The sequence below is a fragment of the Ascaphus truei genome, chromosome 9, assembly GCF_040206685.1.
Source record: "Ascaphus truei isolate aAscTru1 chromosome 9, aAscTru1.hap1, whole genome shotgun sequence".
NCBI classification, from domain to species: domain Eukaryota; kingdom Metazoa; phylum Chordata; class Amphibia; order Anura; family Ascaphidae; genus Ascaphus; species Ascaphus truei.
The window spans coordinates 9,291,263-9,318,937 of record NC_134491.1 but is presented as its reverse complement, the minus strand read 5'-3'; the positions used below and the strand labels follow the sequence as shown (position 1 = coordinate 9,318,937).

General features: G+C 45.1%; 1 protein-coding gene across 7 annotated transcripts in view; it reads right to left on the bottom strand.

Annotated features, from left to right (window-relative positions):
- SLC25A21 (solute carrier family 25 member 21) overlaps positions 1-27,675 on the bottom strand; it is a 349,268-nt gene that overhangs the window by 51,847 nt on the left and 269,746 nt on the right. Inside the window, exon 1 of one of the 7 annotated variants that reach the window (XM_075613320.1) lies at positions 4,454-4,762. The exons of the other annotated variants lie outside the window; for them this stretch is intronic. Coding sequence (XP_075469435.1) covers positions 4,454-4,564 — 111 coding nt within the window. The 5' untranslated portion in view covers positions 4,565-4,762. Of the gene's footprint in view, positions 1-4,453; positions 4,763-27,675 lie in introns of those variants that run through there. 7 annotated transcript variants of the gene reach the window in all.

Below are 27,675 nucleotides of genomic sequence, written 5' to 3'. Positions count from 1 at the left end.
ATAACCAATCTAAAAATATCAGAGAATCCATCCATAAACATTGGGGAGTGTTAGCAGCAGATCCTTTGTTAAAAACTATATACAACGAGGGACCCAAGATAGTGTTCAGCAGAGCAAAAACTATTGCTAACTATGTATCGGGCAGTTTGTTCACTTCAGACAAACCATTAATTAAGAAATTACCAAAGGGGAATTTTGCATGTTCAAAATGCAAAATTTGCAAATACATGGAAATCAAAAAAGATTTCTATTCCTTCAAAACGGGTAAAAAATACTATGTGAATTCATTCATTAACTGCGATACCAGTTTCGTGGTATACTTGTTAAGTTGCGGTTGCGGAAAACAGTATATTGGTAGGACTGTAAGACACTTCAAAGTCCGCATATTAGAACATTTAAGACTAATAATTAAAAAAGATTTGAGTCATCCCGTATCTCAACATTTTAGTCATTGCAATATGGGCGATTCAAATAATTTGTGTGTTCAGGGCATTGAACACATACCAAATCCAATCCGAGGTGGTAATAGACTGAGTATCTTAAACAGAAGGGAACTTTATTGGATATTTACCCTACAAACACGTACCCCATATGGGTTAAATTCAGATTGGGATATTGGGACCCTTCTGTTTGATACTTAGTTTTGCGCAATTCCTATTTTTCAGGCTCTCTTTACATGTGACTGAAGATGCTAACATATAGATTAAGTAATATTGTCAGACTTAGGCATGTACATAAGGAATATCTATTATGGAGACATAAAAATTAGTTACATTATAAGTAGACAAAGGTCTTTTTTCATTATCTCTTTGGGCAGTGAAGCTATCAATTTATGTATGATTATACTTACTTGTTATATTAATATGCTTTCACTATACCCTTACAACATAATGCAACTAACTATGAGGATCTTGATAATCTGATATCTTAGGTTACCTTCAAATTGTTTTTAAAAATTATTTTTTAACTGGTTTTATTAGCTTTATGTTTTTCCTCATTACGAGTGTTTTTATTTTTTATTGTTCATGTTAATAAAGATGTATTTGTTTTGTAGTATGTACACCACGTTACGCATTAGGCCTGGTTGCCTAGTTGCGCTTAGCATGTTGACCTTTTTGGTCACATGTCAGTCAACGGAGTGACGTCACGCGCTTTTCCTTATCGAGTGGGAGGCACTAGCTACGGGTGCGTTTTGTATACGCGCGAGCAGTGTTTCTCCCACCCCTTTTGCGCATGACGCGACCCCAGGTTACTGACTATGCAGCGTGACTACGCGACTGTGCGTCACAGGTTAGGGGTCACCCACCCGACACACGTGACGTACGCGGAAGTGCTCCGCTACTGGCCTACACGCTTATGTGGTGAGTATAAATTGCACTCCATGGGTTATTGTTGTATTCACCTTGATAAAGGACTGTAGAGGTCCGAAACGCGTAGGTGTGTTTGTTATTTTGTTCTGATCCAATTAAACAGCTCATTTTTTGGTACGTATCCCTATTGGTGTTATTGCTGTACTCACAGCTGGATTCGGTGCTTCGTTTTTCCTCCATTTGTCTTTCTTCAAAAACTTAGAGACAGTAGGAGGGATATATAAAAAGGATATATACAGTAGTGAGGACCCACTACCTTCCCTCACTAATTTCCATCACTAAATAAGTGAACTCTGCTTTTTTGTGCTATTTTCCATTACTGACACATACAGACCCCCAGACACTGCCACGGTGCTACTGACACATACAGACCCCCAGACACTGCCACGGTGCTACTGACACATACAGAACCCCAGACACTGCCACGGTGCTACTGATTCATACAGACCCCCAGACATTGCCACGGTGCTACTGACACATACAGACCCCCAGACACTGCCACGGTGCTACTGACACGTACAGACCCCCAGACACTGCCACGGTGCTACTGACACATACAGACCCCCAGACATTGCCACGGTGCTACTGACACATACAGACCCCCAGACACTGCCACGGTGCTACTGACACATACAGACCCCCAGAAACTGCCACGGTGCTACTGACACATACAGACCCCCAGACACTGCCACGGTGCTACTGACACAGACCCCCAGACACTGCCACGGTGCTACTGACACATACAGACCCCCAGACACTGCCACGGTGCTACTGACACATACAGACCCCCAGAAACTGCCACGGTGCTACTGACACATACAGAACCCCAGATACTGCCACGGTGCTACTGACACATACAGACCCCCAGACACTGCCACGGTGCTACTGACACAGACCCCCAGACACTGCCACGGTGCTACTGACACAGACCCCCAGACACTGCCACGGTGCTACTGACACATACAGACCCCCAGACACTGCCACGGTACTACTGACACATACAGACCCCCAGAAACTGCCACGGTGCTACTGACACATACAGACCCCCAGACACTGCCACGGTGCTACTGACACAGACCCCCAGACACTGCCACGGTGCTACTGACACAGACCCCCAGACACTGCCACGGTGCTACTGACACATACAGACCCCCAGACACTGCCACGGTGCTACTGACACATACAGACCCCAAGACACTGCCACGGTGCTACTGACACATACAGACCCCCAGACACTGCCACGGTGCTACTGACACATACAGACCCCCAGACACTGCCACGGTGCTACTGACACATACAGATCCCCAGACACTGCCACGGTGCTACTGACACATACAGACCCCAAGACACTGCCACGGTGCTACTGACACATACAGACCCCCAGACACTGCCACGGTGCTACTGACACATACAGACCCCCAGACACTGCCACGGTGCTACTGACACATACAGACCCCCAGAAACTGCCACGGTGCTACTGACACATACAGACCCCCAGACACTGCCACGGTGCTACTGACACATACAGACCCCCAGACACTGCCACGGTGCTACTGACACATACAGACCCCCAGACACTGCCACGGTGCTACTGACACATACAGAACCCCAGACACTGCCACGGTGCTACTGACACATACAGACCCCCAGACACTGCCACGGTGCTACTGACACATACAGACCCCCAGACACTGCCACGGTGCTACTGACACATACAGACCCCCAGACACTGCCACGGTGCTACTGACACATACAGACCCCCAGACACTGCCACGGTGCTACTGACACATACAGACCCCCAGACACTGCCACGGTGCTACTGACACATACAGACCCCCAGACACTGCCACGGTGCTACTGACACATACAGACCCCCAGACACTGCCACGGTGCTACTGACACATACAGACCCCCAGACACTGCCACGGTGCTACTGACACATACAGACCCCCAGACACTGCCACGGTGCTACTGACACATACAGGCCCCCAGACACTGCCACGGTGCTACTGACACATACAGACCCCCAGACACTGCCACGGTGCTACTGACACAGACCCCCAGACACTGCCACGGTGCTACTGCCACATACAGACCCCCAGACACTGCCACGGTGCTACTGACACATACTGACCCCCAGACACTGCCACGGTGCTACTGACACATACAGACCCCCAGACACTGCCACGGTGCTACTGACACATACAGACCCCAAGACACTGCCACGGTGCTACTGACGCATACAGACCCCCAGACACTGCCACGGTGCTACTGACACATACAGACCCCCAGACACTGCCACGGTGCTACTGACACATACAGACCCCCAGACACTGCCACGGTGCTACTGACACATACAGAACCCCAGACACTGCCACGGTGCTACTGCCACATACAGACCCCCAGACACTGCCACGGTGCTACTGACACATACAGAACCCCAGACACTGCCACGGTGCTACTGACACATACAGACCCCCAGACACTGCCACGGTGCTACTGACACATACAGACCCCCAGACACTGCCACGGTGCTACTGACACATACAGACCCCCAGACACTGCCACGGTGCTACTGACACATACAGACCCCCAGACACTGCCACGGTGCTACTGACACATACAGGCCCCCAGACACTGCCACGGTGCTACTGACACATTGTACTGGGCAGCCAAGGTATTTAAATGTTCTAGAAGCCAACGTGGTAAAAAAAAATAAGATGAACAATTTCTTCTTCGCGGAAATATTTTGAGGGGGAAACTTTAGCTGTGGTTTATTAAGCTCTAAAACAGGGGTGGCCAACTCCAGTCCTCAAGGGCTATCAACAGGTCAGGTTTTCAGGATATTCCTAATGTCTGAACCACTGATTGAGCCACCTGTGCGGAAGCAGGTGTAGCCCATCTATCTCCCCCCCCCCCCCCCCACACCCCCGATCTCATCCAGGGACTTTTCTGGGGAATACATTTCGGCTACTCAATTATGTGTGATGCTGGAGTACCTGTAGGCTCAGGAGTACCGAGTGGCCGCGGTGGTAAGGGGCAATCATCAGGACAGGCTTTTGGGTTGTTCTTTATTTACTTACGCATTGGTACAGCGCCTCCAGCCGTGACAGGATCCCAGGACGTGGGATATCAGTTCCCATCACTGTAGTTTTCTCTCTCCTGCCTAGTAACCGACACCCAGGCAGAGGCATGAGGAATAAGCAGCTTTATTTCTCCTTCTTTAAATCTCTCCGCCTCCACAGACTCTCTGTGGTCCCCAGGATCTCTAGATGGTGCTGCCCAATATCAGGGGGCATCAGATCTGGTTGGCCTCTAGGCCAGCCGGCCTAGAGTGGCATGCTTTCCCCGCAATGGGGAAGACTCACAGCCTTCCTCTCTCCTCGGAGAGCAGGAACCGAATCCCTCTAACTTTTAGATTCCTCCCCAGAAGAATCTGGAAGGGGCGGGCTCATGGACTGTACCCACCTCCAAGGGGGCTGCACACAGGCCATAAGTCACCAACTCTCTTCCTTTAACTTCAAGGAAAGAACAAGGGGGGTCAATGGCCCATAGATTAACCTGCTAATGCCTGGAACTTAACAGGACTTACATAGTGTATCTGCTATGTGGAGAGAAACAGGTACTTATAGAACATACCCTGTTATACAGGGATAGCCTGAAAACCTAACCTGTTCGTGGCCCTTGAGGACTGGAGTTAGCCACCCCTGCTCTAAAGTCGAAATCCTCTTTTTAGGGTATTATTGTTATAAAAACAGCAAATATGGTAGTACATGGGTGAGTTTTTGCATTTTTGTTTGTATCTTAATATACTTGCACAAAGGTATTAGAAGGAGCGGCTCAGTGAGTAAAGACACTGACTGGCACTGAGAGTGTGAAGCAGGGGAACCTGGTTCAATTCCCGGAGTCGGCTCCTTGTGACCTTGGGCAAGTCACTTTATCTCCCTGTGCCCCAGGCACAAAAAACATAGATTGTAAGCTCCACGGGACAGGGACCTGTGCCTGCAAAATGTCTCTGTAAAGCGCTATGTAAAACTAGCAGCGCTGTACAAGAACAAACAATTATTCATTATTAGTACTTTTAAAGAAGGCTACACTATCAAATGTGTGGACTATGGATGAAAGGCTTTTGGATGGTGCAAAGGTATAGCCAATAATATCAACATTTTCCTCAAAGAAACATAAGGAATGAAGTATGTTACCAGTATGGACAATTTGTATAAATGGAAGTAGTGCTGCTGTGTTTACCCTTTTTGCTTCTGCCTCTCCCCACAATTTGTCAATGCACCTGACAAGGAAGCATCCACTCTTATACCAGCGAGTTTGTCATTGGCGACGCACCCATCTTTTCCTACTAAAATCAGCTCGAAGCTGACAACTAAATAAATGATCCTTTTCTATTCCCTTAAAAGCCTCCCCCCGGTGCCTATAGAAAGTTCGGGTGTGGGGAGGGTGTGCAGGATGCGGGTATGCGAGAATAAAGTAGCAGTAACATGAGCTAGGGCAAACAGCAGAAGCAAAATGGCAGAGGCCCATTAGGGATGGGATCTGAGAAAGGACGGGCATCAGAGCATTACAGAGCAAACAGCACACCTGGGAAGAGGTCCCTGCTCCCTTTCAATCCCCCTCGACCCCCTCCTGTACCTGTCATCAGAAGACAGAGTTGAGCGGTACAGAAATAGATGAGCACTCTTATCCACACAGCTGGGACATTAAAGGTTCAGTCCCACTTCCACACACCCCCATTCTTTTCTTTTTGTTTGTTTTTACAAGCTTTCTTCAGTTTCATTTGCCAAATCCGCACATTTAAAAAAATAAAATACACAAAAATACTATTAAAGAGAAATAGTGATTAGCAAATATTGAAAAAGAGTATGGGGCCGATGAAAATATTCTAAAAAATTGTATTATTATTATTAACCTAAGATTTAAAAATGCTATTTCATTCAACATAATCATCTAATGAGATTAAACGGTATTTTAAACTTAATAAAAATCCGGTTTTATTGTACTTAAGCATACCCAGATAACCTCCACTAATTATTATACTGCATATACTGGATTGATAAGAGAACTCTGCTTTATCTAATGACACTATTTCATTTTTTCCCCTCTATTTATTTTAATAATTTGATTGCCATACCTAATGTTAATAAATATTAATGTAAAATCATTTGGGGGGGGGGGGGGGGGGGGGGGGGAGGGGAGAGGGTGATTTAAAAATGCCCGCCTTGAGAATTGTTCAAGTTTTGATATTAAAACCGTATTTTAAAATCTTAACCCTTTGAGCACCAAAAGGGGCGGGAACCAGAGTGCCCGTCTAGAACGTTGCAATCATTTAACCACTCCTCTGCCAGACAGGTCGTGTTCGGAGCTCCCCTGGGGTGACAGACCCAATGACATGGTGGACACATCGTGGTGTATTCAGTGGGTTAATGGCCTCTCCTCACTTGTAAGCCTTTGAAATAATATTTGGACGTTTGACAATGTTCCTTTGTTTTCATTTACAATGAGGACCCTTATGGGGGGCGGCTGTCAACCTTACTTGTTCCTCTACAATTAACCGGGCAGATTTATGTATGTTCTCTTCCGATCAAAGGACCAATTAGCAAATGTGTCAGGTAAAAGAGACACAATGCTGAGATAAGTGTCACACAACCCCAAAGGCACTTCCAGAACCGATCACGATTACAGTGATTAGAACCCTTTCCATAAGAAAACTTTCAAAATGATGTTTAGACATTCATACTGGTCTGTTGTTTAAGGCAGGGGCGCTCAACTCCAGTTCTCAAGACCTCCCCCAACAGGTCGGGTTTTAAGGATAGCCCAGCTTCAGCACAGGTGGCTCAATGGAAGACTGAGCCACTGATTGAGCCACCTGTGCTGGATATTCTTAAAACCTGACCTGTTTGGGATGGTCTTGAGGAGTGCAGTTGAGCGCCCCTGGTTTAAGGTCATCAATGAACTATTAAACATATCGTTGTCATTAGTTTAAATGGGGATTGAATTTGTAACTCTGGTTGGAAGAGTGAATTGCCAAACATTACTATGCATTGTTTCAAGGGCTCCTTTAAAGGTCAAAGGTGCAATTCCAAATTCCTAACTCCATCTTGAGCTAAGCATATCATAAGAAAGAATGGCCGGCTACAGCCACCCTACATTTATTTGTACAAACAAAATGATTAGAATCTATTCACATAAACAGTTTTCGTTTTAAAGACCACTGGTGTATAATTACTATTTCTTTTCCCAGAATCCCCAGCTTCTATTATTCTTGCTGTTGATTGGCTTATCACAACAAGTAGGGGCAAAGACATGATCCGACTGGAATGAGTGTGTCATCTGATTTTATCTGCCATACCATCTCAAGCAGTAGGGATTTCCACTCTTAGAAAGGCATACGGACGTTTAGGAGCGGCCTTCAGGAATGTAGAGGGATGACTTTTCATGAGGGAAGCAAAACATGTAATATATGGCATTGAACCGTTGACGGGGCTGTCCCACACAGCACAAAATAAAGTATTTTTAAACAACTTAGATAGTTAGAAAGATACAATCACCCTCAACATTGCTATCCCACGGAGCTGCCCAGAAAACAACCTTTGCTTCCTTAAGCAAATCTAACAATGCTAATAGGAGAGATTTCAAACTCTTGTTGACTTCAGTGACATCAGACAAAAGGGGGGAAAAGGAGGAAACTTCCCCCAAAAAAATCTCAGTTCATTATGCTTACAAACCAAATTAAAAAAAAAGTTATGTAAAAATACACGTGTCAGGTTTGGGTAAAATAAGACATTAATCCCCCCTTAAAGCAGCAGTCGTTTTATTTTTCCAATTTATTTTTTATTACAAGTTTTCAAGAGGGGTACAGAAGGTAAAATAGGTGCGTTAAGGATGTCATACAGCAAAAACTGGAACACGTATGGTCTGGACCCACTTATATAATTGTAATGAATGGCCAAATTGTTGGGGTCCTCCTTGACATCCCATACTAATTCAACAGTTAAATAATAGTGGACACAACATAATGGACATGACAAAACAAGGGGAAAAGAGGGGGAGGGGTGTGGTAACATAATTTGCAAAAGTCTACAGTTATTTTTCTGTTTGCGACTGGGCAAATCTATTGTTTCTGGGGAATATTTATACTTAATTATTACTCTCCTTTTTTTGGATAGTGGCTCTGTGCTAGAGGAGTCTGGCCCCGAAGGTTCGTCACCTCCTGTCTATACCCATGCCAATACTCCGATATCCTTCTTTGGCAAACCATGGGTCCCAGGTCTGGGAGAACTTGAGGCAGCTCTCTCCCAGGAAGGCCATGAGTTTTTCCATCATAGAGATATGCCATATCCTACGTTTTACATTGGCCATAGAGGGGGCTTCCTGTTTTTTCCAGGACGTCGCAATACAGCATCTCGTGGCTGACATAATATGAGCGATCAACTTGGCTCAGGCTCTTGGGATATCTTGAACTGGTCTGTCTAGTAGGGCGGATCAAGGGTCAGGTCTCAGATCCACATTTAGTAGACTATTAATGAGTAGATAGACCCGTCTCTATAGGGGGACGAGTTTCGGGCAGTTCCACCAAATGTGTGACATTGAGCCATTTTGTCCGCAACCTCTGAAACAAGCCGGCGAGTGGGAGTTGATTATTGCATGAAGCCTAACTGGAGTCATAAACCACCGGAATAATAGTTTATAGGAATTCTCCTTGACCACAGTGCAGATCGAACTTTTTGCCGCAGCCTCCCAAATATCAGCCCCGTCTTCGTTGTCCAGGACCTCACCCAGCTCTTCCTCCCATTTTAGCATGTGGGAATATTTATTGTCTGTTCCAGAGTTAATTAGGGAATAGTACAAGGCTGAAATCATGCCCCTCTCCTGAGATCTATTCTTAAATAGAGATTCAAAATAGGTGTGTGAAGGGGGATCACCAGCCTCAAAGAACTGGGTGACAAAGTGTTTAACCTGTAGATATCTGAATACTTCCGAGATTGGTAGGTTCCTTTTTTATTGTAGCTCTGGGAATGAAATTCTCAGTATCCATGAACAGGTCCCCCACTCTGGTAATACCAGCTGCCCTCCAAGCTTGGAATGCACCCAACGGTTAAAATCTGGGTTATGGGGGATTTGACTTTTGTAAGTTTACATTTATATTTTAGACAGTCTCAAAGTGTCAGTGAATGTCTAATCACTGGGTGAGAGAGTTTTTAGTGGTCTGCCAGATTTGGTCAGCCATAAAAGCGTTTTAATATCTGCTGGTTTGGACTCGGCATTCTCAATATCTACCCAGCCTCTCATCTGCGGGTCAGAGTTCCAAAGCAGAATCTGACTCAACTGTGAGGCCTGATAGTATCTCAACAAACTTGGGAGGCCTAGCCCACCCTTCACAGTGGGTCTATATAATACCTCTCTTTTGACCCTTTAGACGCTTTCCATTCCATACACATTTTGTGATGTTGGATTGGAGGTCCTCGAGATCTTTAGGCGAAATCCTTATAGGGAGAGTGCGGAAAAAGTACATTATCTGTGGAAGGAGATTCATTTGAATGGATGCAATCTTGCCGATCCATGATATGTTATATTTACGCCATGTTTCTAGATCCTTCTTCTGGTTTTTAATTAGTTTGGGGTAGTTGAATTTGTATAGAGTTTCATATGATTTAGTAATGCTGATTCCAAGTTAGGGGATATAATGAGATTGCCATGAGAAATCGGAATTACATTTTAGGAGCTTGACTATCGCTGGGCAAGTTAACCGTTAATGCCAAAGATTTGGTGTGATTAATTTTGAAGCCCGACCTCTCTCCGAAATCATCGAGAGCTTGGGAGAGAGATCAGAGGGCGTGAGAGGGTCAGAAATACATTGTCTGCAAATAATGAAATTCTATAGTTAATATCCCCAATAGCTATCCCCGTAATATTGGGGTTCAATCTAATGGAGGCTGCCAGGGGCTCAATGGAGAGTGCCAACAGCAAAGGGGACAGAAGGCACCCCTGCCTAGTGCCATTAGTTATTTGTATTTTATTAGAGATGAGGCCAGCGCACCTGACTGTAGCTGAAGGGTGCTGATATATGCCTCTGATCGCTTGTAGGAAGCGCCCCTCAAAACCCATATGTTTGAGTACAGAAAATAGGATGTCCCAGTTAAGTCTATCAAAGGCCTTTTCGGCGTCTAGAGAGAGGCATAGAAATGGTGTACCCCCCGTGTTTGCAGAGTGCGTCAGGTCTACAATGCGGTGTACATTATCTGCGGCTTGTCTGGTAGGGATAAAGCCCATCTGATCGTGGTGCACCAGGTGCGCCATGTACTCATTCAGTTGATTAGCTAATATCTTGACAAACAATTTCAGGTCAGTATTAATGAGGGAGATAGGACAATACAGTAGCTCAAGCAACTTGTAGGGTCTTTCCCTTTCTTAAGGATCACCACAATATTCGCTGAGGCCATGGTGTCGGGAATAGGCTCTCCTTCCATAAATTTATTAAATAAAATCCTCAATTGGGGGCGATCATTTCGGAATTTTTTTTGCAGTACAAGCCGGAAAAACCATCAGAACCAGGGGATTTAAGGTTTTTAATGCCTTTAATTGCGAAAATTATTTCCTCGCAGGAGATTTTGCGGTTAAGTTTGATAGTTGTTCAGGCGTTAGAGTTGTGAGGTGACATGATCGTAGAAATTGAGGGAGACTCGTTTTAGCAGGTGGATGTGTGGCTTTATCAGTCCTGTTATAGAGCTCCTGATAGAATTTCCTAAATTCTTCTACAATTTTGGTTGGATCGTGGGAGAGGACCCCATCCCTAAGGGTTATGGTCTGGACCCCTCCCCCCCCTCAAGCTGCTTGGGCCTCTTAGTTTCCTGGCTAGCATAGTATGGGCCTTATTCTCTTGTTCATAATATTTCTGAGATGTCCATCTCATAGTTTGCTCCGTATTGTTTGCCAAGCAGAAGTTTAATTCTCCTCTAGTTTGAATGATCTTTGCCAGTGTCTAGGCTGACTGAGTAGTTTTATGGCTCTTTTCGAGTTTTGCTAGTTCTTTGGTTAGTTCCTCAGTTTTTTTTATTCTAGTTTTCTTCTTATATGAGGCTACCCTCATAAGAGTGCCTCTCATGACGGCTTTATGGGCCTCCCATACTGTGGACACTGGGACCTCGGGGGAGTAGTTATTGGCAAAATAGAACTTGATATCTTCATTAAGAGGTGTTACTATGTCTGGGACACATAGAGATTCATTAAGTCTCCATTGGCTCGCCATCTTCAGAGCATTTAAGTGTTGTATTGTGGTGTATATTAAAGCATGATCTGACCACGTGATAGGATGTATATTAGCCTTTGGGATTTTCCCTATCATTTGGGCATCCACCAGAATCATGTCAATCCTGGAGTATGAACGAGAGGGGCAGAGTAGAATGTGTAGTCCCTTTCCATGGGGTGTAGAGATCTCCAAACGTCTACTGTTTGTGTTTATCCAGCGGTCCAGGTTCCTGTGAGCCAGGGCGACAAGTCCTCGTCGCTGGAACACTAGATCTGTCTAGATTGGGGACCGGACAAGGTTAAAATCTCCCGCCACAATCAAAAGGCCTTTTCTGAATTTTTGGATTAGATCAAGAACCTTTTCAAAATAGGTGGCCCTTGCTGTGTATGGGGCATAAATATTAACCAATGTGACCTGAGCCCCAGTTATCCGGTTTGTCAAGAGGATAAAACGCCCCTCATAATTTTTTTGAGGTCTAGTTGAAAGGGAGTATTGTTATTGAAAATTATGGCCACCCCTCTTTTTTTACTATTGCAGATGAGAAGAATATCTGTGGAAATTGTTTATGTAAAAAGGTTGGTTGGCGACGTTTCGAAAAATGAGTCTCATGCAAAAAGATGACATCAGCTAGCTCCCTTTTATAGTTAGAAAATGCTGTCCGGCGTTTGGCCTGGCGGTTGAGCCCTTTAACATTATCGGATATGATCTTAAGGGAACCCATTGTGGAGGAGGTTGAGTATAGCTCGTATATCCCTTAATAACAATCAGTAAGTTAATGAGTAGGACCTTGGGACCTTTCTGTTACCGAAGGTGGAGGGAGACACACAAGGGAAAGGAACAACAGTAAATTAACAAAAATAAAAAATTTAACGGAAAAAAGTTTGAGGCCACTAACTGGCTCCAATGGTTAGGACTCATGCCTGACCACATTAGCGGCTTGAGTCATACAGTAACTCGGGTTAAACACCCACAACGTTAAACACCTGCAGCCGCCCGTCCGGAGTCCCAAGAACCCGCATCTTAGACAATAGGCAACCTACCCTTATCTAAAACACACTTTCACCTTCCCCTCTCCCAAAGAGATCAGACCCCAATTTAACTAGTAGAGAGGTAGTGCCCCTAATTTTTTAAACGTTGTAATACGTGCATGATAACATTCAGAGCTTTATGACAGTGACTCTGGCTTGTAACATTACAATCATACGGCCGCTTACTCGGCTCCTAGGTGCTCGGGATGCTTTACTAGGATTTGGATCCTGCCCAGGGATATAAACGGCCCACTGTCCATCACATTGACAACTCAAGTAAAGGACCACTTATCTCATGGGTTATCTTGCAGAGGAGAACCGTGTCCGGCCTCCCGTTCCGTCAGAACTCTTGTCGACACCCCGGAGGATAATGTGAGCGCCCACCTTGAACCATTTCGATTGGTTTCTCTTTGAGGTCGACCCATCTCCCTGCGCTTCCGATGGCCTCGACCGCAGCCCCAATCTCATCAGAAAGCTGGGGGTCTCGCTTGGATCCTTGATTGAAACTTGGGTGCCATCTTTGAGTACTATGAGGCGGAAGGGGAAACACCAACGATATCTGATTCCAGCGTTGCCTAGGATTTCTGTGACATTCTTTAGATTTCTGCGTTCTTGTATCGTGATTGCGGCCAGATTTCGGAACAGCTGTAGTTTTGTGGGGTCAAATTCGATAAACTCATGGTTTCTGGCCGCCGTCATGATTGATTCTTTTGTTCTGTAATAATGAAGGAGCAGGATGACATCCCTTGGTTTGTTCTGATTCAGGGCCCTGGGCCTCAGGGCTCTATGTGCTCTATCCATTAGCATTTGAGACTCAGATAAATCAGATAGATCAGGGCATAGCATGGTAAACAGCCCTGATAGGAAGTCATTGAGGTCATCTACCCCTCAGGTATGCCCCGCACACGGATGTTATTCCTCCGGGAGCGATTGTCCTGCATCTCTGTGAGCTCTGCCACTTGGTCTTTCATAGTGGCCATGTCTTGCACTAAAGAGTCCTCTGCACCTCCCCAAACTCTGAGATCCTGGCCTCCAAATCAGAAGTTCCCTCCTCCACATGGGCCAGATCCCCGCGGAGGTCTTTTACAGCTTTTTGAATTTCAAGCTGAAATGCAGATTTTAGTTTTATGTATAAGTCATCTATATCCTGCTTGGTGGAATTCAGGGGACCGGAGCCGCCCTCTGTTTCTGACTCCCACTCACCCTGCGTCACAACGCTTTTTTGGTTTGCCTGTGTCTGCTCGGGCTGCTTTCCGAAGACATCCGAGGCTTTAGGCCTAGGGGGTGTCTTTCTTGACCTTGGGAGGCATACTTTTGGGCGCAGGGTTGCGAGGTATGTTTGGAGGGGGATTAGTGGGTTGGCTGCTGCTGGATGATCACTGAATAGTGATTAGATGCAGTGTTCTGGGGTGGAGCTACCAGATCTCGCTCCTTGACACACATGTGCGTCGCACAACCATTTTGTAGATCGTGCGTATGCGCCCCTTTGGCTGCTAGCACTTATATACTTTTATTGAAATAATTTTTTTTTTTTTTTTGTGGTTTATGGGATGTGTATGCTCTGTTTATGTTCGGCGCTGAGCTGACATATTGTTGCGCTGGTTACTGTCCTGCTATGAGTCTGTGGCGGTAAGCCCCCCTTCAATGCACCAGAACCTGGGGAAAGGTGTTTGCCATAATTTTTATTAATTTGTGTGGGAGAATTCAGCTGCCTCGGGTGGTAGCCCTCCTGAGATACTGCCGGATCAGGTTTCAGTCAGTCTCTTTTCTCTGGCAATTCGCCTCCCTTCACTGCCTCGTGGCAGCCCTTTTGGATATGAGGGGGAGGCTCGAGGATCATGTGCCACTCCTGCCCGCGAACGAAAGAGCCTGCTGTCCAAGGAAATCACTGCAGGAGTCCCCCCCTCGGTGAGAGGTCAGAGTCGTCAGCCTAGGGGGCCGGGGGGTGGAGACGCAGGGTCTCGCGCTCTGGCAGCACCACCGTGGAGTGCCGATCCAAAATGGCCACCGCTCCCTTCAGTGCAGCCCCTGCCGGCAGCTCCCTCACTGCGGTGCCAGGGTCATCGTTGCTGCTGCTTCCCCGACGGGGATGAGATGATGTGGAGGGGGCAGGATCACGCGTCCTAGGCAGCAGGGCGGAGACTGGAGGCAGGGACGGGCTCCACCGCTCGCACTCACTTCTCCCCGGCGGCCAGGTCTGAGCAGGGTGGAGGCTGCGGGGGAGGGGAGGGGAGAGTTCTTTCCTGCTGCTTCTCGAGTGCACTGTCTCACCTTTTTGTTGCTGGATATCGGCTCGTTGCCCCTTAACCCTCTCCCGTCTGGAACGGCGATTTTTGCCAGTGATCTGGCCAATCGCGGCTATCTGGGGAAACACACCAGCCCGGCGGCTATTTTAGCCCACACGCAGGGCCAAGTTAGCAGAGGCCTCTCACTCCTCGAGCTCGTGCCTGCTCCCCTTCCCCAAACAACCCCCGTCCGGACCTCGGGAGGGTCGTTGTCCAGCCGTTCCGGTATGTGTTTATTGAATTTGTATTATTTTGTGATTTGATAAAGGCCTAATAGGCTCCCTATGGAAGCGGAGATATTCTAGTCCGCGATCGTTTCGTTCGGCTCCTTGGCCACGCCCCCATCTTGCTAACAGCTGACGTTTTCTACATTTATTTTTCCCTTTATTATATGCATCAATACAAATCAACACAATGATAGTAATTTGCTAAGTTGCCGATCGATTGGTGAAGATTTGGCTTGGGGGTTCACTAAATGACTGCAGAGGAGTATTCTGCCGTCAGTGGAACGCATGTGCATATTAATATGACAAAGTTCTGTGGGGAAGATCATGTGACCATGTAGTTACTAGTTACAATTAAGCTTGTGCACTGCTCGAGAGAGGGCAGTGCTCAAAAAGGGGTGTGCCAGAGCCTGTTTCAGTCGAGGAAGGGGATGTGACTTTGTAAATGGTTGTTATAGAAACAAAAAAGGCTTGTTACATTACAAATGTCATTCAGAGTTGTTTAAAAATAAAAATGCTATAAGTATTTTCTCATAGTACAGAACTGTGATTTATTTAAAAAAAATAAAACAAAAACACGTAGTATATTGCGTGGTCTGCAGCTTTAAACAGGTTAGTGTTATTATTTCACTTGAGTGCAGGGAGAGATTGCCCCTTTACAAGAAAATAATTATCCATTTGCCCCCTGTATAAAAAATGAAGAAGCTTTAATTTCATAGGGTCTATGTAAATTATAATCTTATCTGTTTTTACACTTTATCTTTATAGCCAATAATAAACAGCATAATCAGATTAAACAAAATTACAAAGGAGAAAAAGTCTGGATCAACAATTTAACTGTGTATTCAGTTTACAAACAGTCTTATCTCAAGAGAGATTATGCAAAGATCATAAAGACAGTGAAGCATTTAATTACTATGGAGACATTCAAAGTAAAATAATAAATTAAAAAAAACTTCCTTGTCTAATCTTTTTTTATTTAAAAAAGTGTAAATCGCTTGTTTGTAACTCATTAAATATGTCACCGTTATCAGTGTGTATATCTTTATTTATATAGCGCCTACAGCTGTACTTAGCGCTTTACAAGAGACACCATACAGTACAGGGAATTATAACACAATAAGTGCAACACATAAGATCAGACAATAGGAAAATAAATCCCTGCCCCGGAGAGCTTACAATCTAAGTGGTATAAAAAAACAGAAAGTTTTACATTTGCTGTTGGGCCGAATTAAATCCCTAGCAGCACGCTTCCAGTGGGCACCATTATTAGGGTGTGAATTCTGTATTTAGCCAATCCACCTGTTACTGCTTATTGAGCAGCTAGTGGGAGGCCAGTCCCTCCTTTTCAAGGTATATAATCTCCCAGTAAGGTCCCTGTAAATTCACTTTTCTTGCTTACATGTAAGTAGCTTCACTGGTATATACCAGTTTTTAATTCCACTAAGTTACATAAGCTTATGCTTCGTTTATTAACCCCTTCAGGGTATATTTCACAGAACATTTGTATGCATTTAGCATAGGGACCTGCTACTGAGACTTACCTTGACGTTGGTTAGCAGGCTTGGCATTATTTGATCAACGGATGTAACCAGAATTCTCCTTTGTCTTATAGATTTAGGTTTTACTATGTATATTTATTTCCCCATTTATTGCTATCCCAATGGGAGAGGCACAGGGATTCACTTTCTGTTTTTTTCACATATGTATGGCCAATCTTTTCACCAGCAGCATGCTCCTTATACAGAGAAGCGCGGTGAATATATATATATATATATATATATATATATATATATTTATATATCTATATATATTTATTTATTTGTTTTACATCTAAGTGGTATGATGGGAAATTTACAGAGACAGCAGGTGAGGGAATAAGTGCAGTAGATGTCAGTCATTGGTAGGAGTATGGTATGGGACAGTAGCCATATTTCTAGGCCACGGGTGCACAAAGTGGGGGGTGCAAGATTTTTCAGGGGGTACGGCACTTGCAGAGGCTCCGCACTCTTCCCCACGGCATTTAAATTAAATGCCTGGGGATCGCGTGAGGCCCCTGCAATGTCTCCTACTTTGTCTTCGGCGACGCGTCGCCACGCGGGTCACGTGACGTTACATTGTCATGGCAAGGAGTTTCCTTGAGAAAGCGCCAGGGTGGGCGTGACTCGCGTGGCAGGATTCTTTTTTGTTTGTGATTTTTTTTGTATCATTTTATGTAGTTTAATAAATTGTTTTTAACCTACTTTTTGCTGGTGAGTTCTGCAACGCTTTAGGGGCGGGCTGTACCACTGATCCTTTTTGTTCCTCCTGCACTTTGAGGAGTTTGTTTGTCTGTGTTATGTTGGCTGCACAAGCAGGATTCTCCTTACCTAAAACCGTTTCCTTCCACGTTGGAATTGCTGCTAATAATAGCCCTGGGCCAACTGATAATAGCAACGTCCCTGGACATTGCAAAGGAGACTTTGGGTTTCACAAGGTGCGTCATATTCTGTTGCCATAGTTGACTGGTTCCAAGACCACTTAAATAATCTGAACCTACTAATGACAACTAATATTATTCTAATAAATGAATATTCTATTATTAATAGAACATCTATTATTTTCCAGGAACAATGTGCAGTGTGGTTATGTTGGCAAGCACGAGTGCTTTAATAATGCAGCTGACTTAAAGCAATTGTGTATGTCCCGAGCACCACAGAGTGCCCTGGGACGTCGTAGCTACATTTCCAAAAATGCACGTTTTTACTAGGGTTAATTGCGCACTGCACTTCTAATGAGCTCAGTACACAATCTGCACTGATGGCAAACAGGAAGGGGGTGACTACCTTCTGTCAGTCTCCCTGTTCTGAAGTCCATGTCACTGATCTTCTGTGATTGTCACTGATCTTCTGTGATTGTCACTGATCTTCTGTGATTGTCACAGATCTGGAGTCCGTGTCACTGTTCTGGAGTCCGTGTCACTGTTCTGGAGTCCGTGACACTGTTCTGGAGTCCGTGACACTGTTCTGGAGTCCGTGACACTGTTCTGGAGTCCGTGACACTGTCCTAGAGTTCGTTTCACTGTTTTTCTGCAAATATCCCTGTTCTGGAGGTTGCGTCCCTGATTTTCTGTGAGTCTCCCTGTTCTAAAGACTGTGTCACTGTCCTGGAGTCAATGGCATTGATTTTCTGTGAGTCTCCTGTTCTGAAGTCTGTGTCACTGACTTTGTGTGAGTGCCACTGTTCTGGAGTCCGTGTCACTGTTCTGGAGTCCGTGTCACTGTTCTGGAGTCCGTGTCACTGTTCTGGAGTCCGTGTCACTGTTCTGGAGTCAGTGTCACTGTTTTTCTGCAAGTCTCCCTGTTCTGGAGGTCACATCCCTGATTTTCTGTGAGTCTCCCTGTTCTGAAGTCTGTGTCACAGACTTTGTGCGAGTGCCACTGTTCTGGAGGCCACATCACTGATTTTCTGCAAGTCTCACTGTTCTGGAGGCCGCGTCACTGATTTTCTGCAAGTCTCACTGTTCTGGAGGCCGCGTCACTGATTTTTAGCACCCCACATTGTCAAATCCCGCTGTTTTTGGCCTTGGGAGGTTGATGTCTCAGAAACTGCCAAAATCACAAAGTTTCAAAGCAACGTATGAGGAAAAAACCCACGACATACTAATGTGAGATAAAAATGTCTCTATTTGTGTACATTTTGCTCTAAAAGAGGTAGAGTCAGCAATCATTTTGCCAATACATTGCTAATTTCCTTTCAATGAGTTCCCCCTCAAACGTCCATTTGATATCTGACCCCTGCTGGACAGTAGTGGTAGGGCAGGAGCATAGCACATAAAAGCAGGACAGAGCACCCTGCCCGCACTTCCCGATGTCCTTTGTCCTCATGTCACTGACTTGTCTGTCCGCACCCGCTTCCCGCACTAGGTTATGTAACTCGTCCTTCCCCTCTCCCCACTCTTCTCTGTTGACACATAATAAATCTCGTGCTACCTGGCTTTACCTGCATTAGAAATATTTGCTTGCCTTTACAAAAAAACAAAGAACAAATGGTTTTGTTGAGAAGTTGGCAGACGAGCCTCCTGCTTCCTGCTAATCTCTTGGTGCTGCCAGAGAGCATAGCTTTGAGGGCAAAGTTATACAAACCCTGACCTCCTGTCCCTGAGCCTAGCTAGCAGGTCAGTCAATTAACCCCTCCACTGCCAGACATGCAATTACACCCTGTCAAAAATTAAAAAAAACTATATTTTAAAATATAGATCGATATATTTACACATCTATCTATATATCTCCATGTAGATATATTATACACACACACACACACACACACACACACACACACACACACACACACACACACATGTCAACTCTCTCTATGACTTGTGTCAGTCTCACTGATGTGTAACTCCGACTTCAGCGGAGTCTTACTGATAACAATCAGCACATATACATTTTTATGACAAATTAGTGACCTAAAATACGGAACTGTAGGATTAAATGGCCGCCATTGTGCAGACCCCAAGAATGACAGGCAACGCTATGGCACCCATTAATGCGTCAATGTTAAAAGACGCCGTGACGAATCTCTCCTTAAATGGGGCACAGACTTTGACTCGGACCGTTATATTAACTGGTGCAACAACTTTGGCTACATCTGTACTTCTATAACTCGGCCATAGTAACGGCAACTACAGGATCATTTCCAAAGCATTGTTTATTTTGCAGTTAGGCTTCTGGGCCTCAGTTGCAAAGCTAATAAACATCGTTTTGAATTCTAAAACGAGCTTTCAAAATGGAACGAAGCTGTAACATTGCTAAACGCTTTCTCTGTGTCACAACTTCCACAAATTGTTGCTCAGTGAAACGCTAACCTTTAACGCTGCAGGACTATGCATAACAGTTCTCATTTATACAGCCAGCCATAGACAGCCCACTTTACAGAACCAGCATAAACAAAACCAGAACTGCAGGGACAATGATACAATACTGGGATAAGATCAGCAGACAGTAACCACTGAGAAAACGTACTTGAATCTAATTTAAGCACACAATGTAGGAGGTATTACGGGAGGATAATAGACAGAGGCCCAAGCAGAAAAGCATCTTACAGACCATTAAAGGTGTATTATGCCATAGCGGTGCTTAGTAAATGTGGGCCCGTATGAGTAACTGTACACGCCATGTGTTAGGCTGCGCTTATAGCGCCGGCGACGCAACGGCGACGTCAGGCTGCTGTCGCTGGAAAAATCAAATAGAGATGACTTCCAGCGATCGCGACCAAGCCGTCGTGTCGCGCTTACTATAAGCGCACGCGGCGGCGGCAATGCATTTGTTTTGACACAACGTCACGTTGGCACTATAAGCGCAGCCTTAGGTGCACTGTGCATGAGTGATTTCAACTTTGCCCCCTTTTTTTCCGTTACTTACTTGTATATGTAAAGAATGTGACAATGTATAATTCTGCATTATTACCTAAGCTGGCAATCGTTTGGTGCTTCTGTTATAAATCTGTCAAAATTCTAATTGTGTGCCTAACATAATGGCCGCCTTTCAGTTTCAAGCAATCCTTCAGTCAGTGTAACTCAGCAGCTACAATGTATTTTTGCATTACTAAGGTAACATTCGCTATTGTTACAGTTTGCAGCTCAAACTGCTGGGAACATTGGCAAAAAAATATCACAAACAGGAAAGTGTTACAAAGATCTGGCACTGCTTTAGAGGTGGCTAAAGCCTGCTATAGATACAGGGGTGAGCAAACTTTTTATGCCGAGCCCCCCTTTCATCCATGAAATTTCTCGGGCCCCCCCCCCTGCCTGATGTAATCAAAATCACATGACATCAGCGCACGTGAGCTGGTTCAGCCAATGAGGGTGAACCAGCTTTGTGACGCCCCCGCCACGGGTCTACAATCTCCTGCAGCCAAGTTCCCAAATCCCTAGGGCTGCAGGCGTGCGCGCAGGCGTGTGCGCGCAGGCAGTATACTGGTATTGGATCACTGTTTATTTTATTGTTTGCTGGCATCTGGTAATATTATGTTCTGGTGCACAAAGGCAGTCCATTTGAGGGGGCATTCATCCACCTCTTTGCTACCTCCCTCCCCCCCCCCCTTTTCCCCTTCCCTCCCTTTTTTCCTTCTCACATTTGCTTTCCCCAGTGTTATCCACTCCTACCTACCAGTATTATGTATTCCCATTTTAAATGTTGCCCAGGGATCAGTGATCCCTATAACCAAACTCAAGGGGGGTACTGATGAATCTCCCCTGCTGATCAATACTCCCAAGTGACTCCCCCTGACCCAAAGAATAACACTCAGCCCCCCAAAACTCATCCTCCTCCCAAGCCCCTCAATTCTGCCATCTCCGGTTAGCTGGCGGGGGCGCTCCGTTGATCTCTTCCTGGTCCTGCTGGAGCTCCCTGGGGATAGGCGATCATGAGGCAGGGGCCTGCTCCGGCTCCTCCAGGTGCTGGAAGGCCCTGCTACCAGTGTGTGTGCAGCTCATTGGTCTGAAAGGGGAACCACGTCCTCACCCGCCAGAACTTCCCACCCCTCCCCTCTCCCCCAGCAGCTGGAACATCAATCACTCCACGGTGCCGGCCAGACCTGCAGCGCGTTTGATGTCACTGAGCTGGGGCGTGCTCCTCCCCTGGCCTCTTTGGAGCCATTTCTCTTCAGCCGCCATACCTCTGCAGCCCCCGCGCGCACCATGATGTTGGCCGCCAGCTAGGGTGACCAGACTTTCAAAAGTAAAAACCGGGACACATCAAAAAAAGTATTTATAACACAAATGACATCACTTAAAAATAAATATTATGATATTTGTCTAATAGCCTCCCCATTTATGCTGTATTATTAATCTCTCTCCCCGCCACATCAGGACCTCTCTCCCCTCTTCCACAGTCTCACTCTCCTCTCCCCCAGTCTCTCCCTCTCCCAGTAGTTCTCACTCCCCCTCCAGTGTCTGTCTCTCCCTCCCCTCAGTGTCTCTCCCTCCCCCCACTCTCTCTCCCTCCCTCCCCCCCCAGTGTGTCTTTTTCTCCCTCCCCTAGTGTCTCTCTCTCACTCCCACCCACAGTATCTCTCTCACTTTCTCCTCCCCCAGTGTCTCCCTCCCCCTCCAGCCAGTGTGTCTCTTCCTCCCTCCAGTGTCTCTCTCACCTTCCCCCAAAGGTGTCTCCCCTTCCCCCATGTCTTTCTCTCCACCTCCCCCCAATATGTCTCTCACCCCCATGTTGCGCTTTCACCCTCCCTCTCCATGTCACATTTTCACCCTCCCTCCTCTCCATGTCACATTTTCACCCTCCCTCCTCTCCATGTCACATTTTCACCCTCCCTCCCCCTCTCCATGTCACATTTTCACCCTCCCTCCCCCTCTCCATGTCACATTTTCACCCTCCCCCTCTCCATGTCACATTTTCACCCTCCCTCCCTCTCTCCATGTCAAATTTTCACCCTCCCTCCCTCCCCCTCCATGTCACATTTTCACCCTCCCTCCCTCCCCCTCTCCATGTCACATTTTCACCCTCCCTCCCCCTCTCCATGTCACATTTTCACCCTCCCTGTCATTTTCACCCTCCCTCCCTCCTCTCCATGTCACATTTTCACCCTCCCTCCCTCCTCTCCATGTCAAATTTTCACCCTCCCTCCCTCCCCCTCTCCATGTCACATTTTCACCCTCCCTCCCTCCCCCTCTCCATGTCACATTTTCACCCTCCCTCCCCCTCTCCATGTCACATTTTCACCCTCCCTGTCATTTTCACCCTCCCTCCCCTCCATGTCACATTTTCACCCTCCCTCCCTCCTCTCCATGTCACATTTTCACCCTCCCTCCCCCCTCTCCATGTCACATTTTCACCCTCCCTCCTCTCCATGTCACATTTTCAACCTCCCTCCTCTCCATGTCACATTTTCACCCTCCCTCCCTCACCCCTCTCCATGTCACATTTTCACCCTCCCTCCTCTCCATGTCACATTTTCACCCTCCCTTCCTCACCCCTATCCATGTCACATTTTCACCCTCCCTCCCCCTCTCCATGTCACATTTTCACCCTCCCTCCCCCTCTCCATGTCACATTTTCACCCTCCCTCCTCTCCATGTCACATTTTAACCCTCCCTCCCTCTCCATGTCACATTTTCACCCTCCCTCCCCCTCTCCATGTCACATTTTCACCCTCCCCTCCATATCACATTTTCACCCTCCCTCCCCCTCTCCATGTCACATTTTCATCCTCCCCCCTCTCCATGTCCCATTTTCACCCTCCCCCCCCTCTCCATGTCTCACACACACACACACATTCACACACACTCACCTTATCACGCTGCATTCAGCAAGGCAAACGAGGTGCAGCATGAGCTGTGCAGCACAGCGCCACCTAACGGCTGAAAGAGAAATTGCAGCTACCGACTGCTTTTCTCTCTGCTCCTGGCAAAAATCACCCCCGCTGCCTGCGCCCCCCTAAAAAATCCTGGGGGGGGCGTGCCCCCCAGTTTGCGCACCGCTGCTATAGAAATCAAAGGATGCCATAAAACTCATAAAAATGGCATTAAGAGTTGAATTAAAAAACAAACAAAAAAGTCTCTATTATCTAATACAACAGAACAGATTTAATAAAAAAACAACATAAGATTTCACATGTTTTGCTAGCTATTGACATTTTCCGTGTCATTTTGCTGCCTATCCAACCCCGATGTGTCAACTTTTACAGATTTTCTTGAGCCTTACTCATTTGGAGTCAATCATTAATTTTTATTATCAGTGATCTGATGGGCTTCAGAAATGTTTCACTGGCAAAAACTAGTGCTTCACCATGAAAACACAATTTGTTAGATCAAAACCCAACAAAACCGAACTTCTCCAAATTCGCTTCACCTATGTTTTGCATGAACTTCCGAAAAATGTCCGAAGATTTGCCAAAAAGTACACAAAACTTTTTACCTGAAAAAGTTTGGTTGTAATTGACAACTCTAACCAACATTTTTGAATTTCAGTAGAGGAACATACTTTGAAATGTGAGTTCAGGAAGGGGAGAGAACGTTTTATTTAGTAGAGTACCCATCAACTTACTGTACACAAACTATACCTCCCAAAACACTCAGATATATAACACATAGAGAGATACTTGTGAACATACGAACAACTGTGGAAATATTTATATCTGTGTGTTAAAATCTATTAATTTGCATATTTCAATTAGCTTCTCCCCAGGTATTTGAAGTGTGTCCACATGTATCTCTCTATGTGTTGTATAGATGAATGTCTTTGAAGGTATGGCAGACTAAGATCAATGGATACTCTACTAAAAAGGACCCGGACTCACTCTTTCTCCAGCCTCAGACACTAGTGTGTAAAAAATGTTTTCTTGGAACAGTGTGAAAATGTTTAACACTGTAGTATTTTCTAGCAAGTGGTTTGATTATTAGGGTCCCCCAAAAAAATGAAGAAACAAAGGTAAACAAAACAATAGCTAATCAAAAGACACTGGATTGCAGAGCGGGACAGTTAGCGACTCTTGCCTAAACCAACCAGACAAGGCATGTTCCATATTACCGCCTAAAAATCTACTGTTAAATTGGTCTGAACCCATTCTTACCCAATAATATTGTGATAATGATCCGCGCCTGGTCTTCTGCTCCCATTTGCTAGTCTTTTAGTAATGCGATAAAGTAGAGTAACGTGGTGAAAAACCAGCCTAGATCAGTACCACGCTGTTGACCTGTAGAGTTGGCAGATACAATATGTACCATGGATTGTTATTGGAAAGCAGGAAAAACCCATTAAGAACACAGGCCAACTTGCCCTACATGGGACTCCCTGATGTTTGTCCTGGAGCAGTATCACATTGTTGACCTGGATCACAGGGTCCTGATTTCTAATCTGGCTAACTAGAATTGAAGAGGAAGCACTTGGACAGCTGCAGCAGCGATGAGCTGACAGAAGATAAATCTCTCTGTCTGCCAACTAACTCCGATCAACAGGCTAGTAACAAACCAGGCTGGGTCATGGTTATTAGAGATGTGCGCAAACCTGGCCATATTTGACTTTTTTTTTCTTAACTTAAAAATCAATCTTTTTTTAAACATTTGCATGGAGTTCTCCAAGTAAAAATCTCCACAACCTGGACTATGGGTTTTGCAGCTGAACTAATTAAGTGACAAAGGCGCCATAAAGATTACATTGTCCTAGGTTGACGGACTTTTGTTTTATATACGCATAGCTAATAACGATCATTTTAGCTCCGACACACTACAGCGTTTTTCATTTATTTTTGGACCCCGAGGCACAGGAAAAAACGGCCTCTACAGTAATTGCTAAGTGGTGCACCTTCCTGTGTCAGAAGAAGCTTCATGGCCCATTAAAATGAATTGGACATAAGGTATCTCCAGTGCCAGAAGGTGTCTTACAGTATAGCACTGCTTTGTAACTATGGGAAGACATGCCTTGCTCAAGGTCACTGGGTTGTCCACTTTAAAGGCATCCCCAGGCCACACTTTTACTTTTTGCATGGGCATCTGATGTGAGAGATAAGGGGTACTACCGGCCCACCCTTCCCACAGCATTCCTATTAAATAATGTATATTCTTATGCCTGTTAATTAACATGCACTTGTGTTATATATTGAGAGCTGGGAGTGCTCTGTGTTGTATATTTACATGTGGCAATTTATATTGGAGTTGCAAACAAGTAAAGGCGCTGAGCACAGGTATCCTTTCCTGTGCCCATCACTTGTTATTTTATAAGATGAGGGCCACAGAGTGTGATAGACAAGAATAAATATTAGAGACTATAAAGGCCCATATTTACTAAGCAGTCTTCTCACATAAGGCATCGTCAGCGCTGAAATATGGTGTCCTCCAGTACCGAAAGGTATCTTCCGACAGAAGACTGTTTAAGAGATATGGGCTGCACTACTTTAGTTAGAGGCTAGGTATAGGCGCATACCTATTTGTAGTGTACAATGCAGCAGCGATTTCAACGTTGCAGTGATCAGAGTTGTGTTAAAGCAGCAAAAACGTGAAATCTTATGTTTTTTTAATTAAACAAAATCAGTTCTGTAGCTTTTGATAATAGTGACTATATACTGTGTGTGTGTATATATATATATATATATATATATATATATATATATATATATATATATATATGTATTATAATTCAACTCTTAATGCCATCTTTAATGAGTTTTAAAGCACACTTTCATTTCTACAGCAGGTTTTAGCCACCTTCCAAGCAGTGCACGAAATTTGCAACACTTTCCTGTTTGTGATCATTTGTTGCCAATGTTCCCAGCTGTTTGAGCTGCAGACTGAAACAATAGGCAATGTTACCTTAGTAATAAAAGAATACTTTGTAGCTGCTGAGTTACACGGACAGGATTGATTGAAACTGAAAGGCGGCCATTATGTTAGGCCCCCAATCAGGACTTTTACAGATGTATAACAGGAACACCAAACGATTGCCAGCTTAGGTAAGAATGTAAAATTATATACATACTTTACATATAAAAACTAGAAGGGAAAAAAAAGGGGGGCGGGTGGGAGGAAGTAGTATTACTGCTATAAAAAGCACAATGGCGCTTTTTAAAATTGCCAGAAAAAATATTTTGACATTTTCTATTTCTCCAAATGTTACTAAAGTATTTCCTAATGGATAATGTAATTACTGTAAGAAAAAGAATGGCGAGGCCCTTGTGTACTTCAAAATGTAAGATCAACAAAATGTGAATTATGTTTCTACAACAAGGCAAAACGAGTGCAATTCTGGGGCAAAGCATTGCACCAGATGTATCAAGAAAAGATTCCACTGAAAGGAATAGCCATCCTGTGACACATTTGCAGAATATTTGCGGTGATATGTGCAGGTGTGCTCTGAGAACTATTACTTGTTATAAAGCGCCAACAGAAAATGCAGCACTATATATAGAGAACTTTGCGGACACATTTAGCCCTGCCATGAAAAGATTAGCATGTGTGGCACCGGTAGATAAATTGGTACAGGAGGCACAAGATTTCATGGAGCAGGCACTGGGATTTAAGCTGGGTTCATTAAGTGCAGGGTTCACAAGATACTCCTTCCTTTTGATAAAATATACATAAAGACTCTTCTCTGGGTTTAGGGGCAATTGGTCTAACTCAGTGGTGCTCAACTCCAGTCCTCACCCCGCAACAGGTCAGGTTTCAAGGCTATCCCTGCTTCAGCCCAGGTGGCTAAATTAGTTGCTCAGTCGAAGACTGATTGAGCCACCTATGCTGAAGCAGGGATATTCTGAAAACCTGACCAGTTGGTAGCTCTTGAGGACTGGAGTTGGCCACCCCATGTCTAGTTGGTACATATTCTGGATCACTACAATGATGTCCATGTATTTTCTAGTACGAGCAGTATACTCAGTCCCTTAGCTGTCCTGACACTGCATCAGCTAAGGTTTGGGAGCAGCAAGTACAAGTGGCACAAATAGGGCAAACTAATGGAAAATATGAAAGGAAAACGTTACCGCCCGCTGATCCCTGAGAGTATTTGCATATGTCTAAAGGCCAGA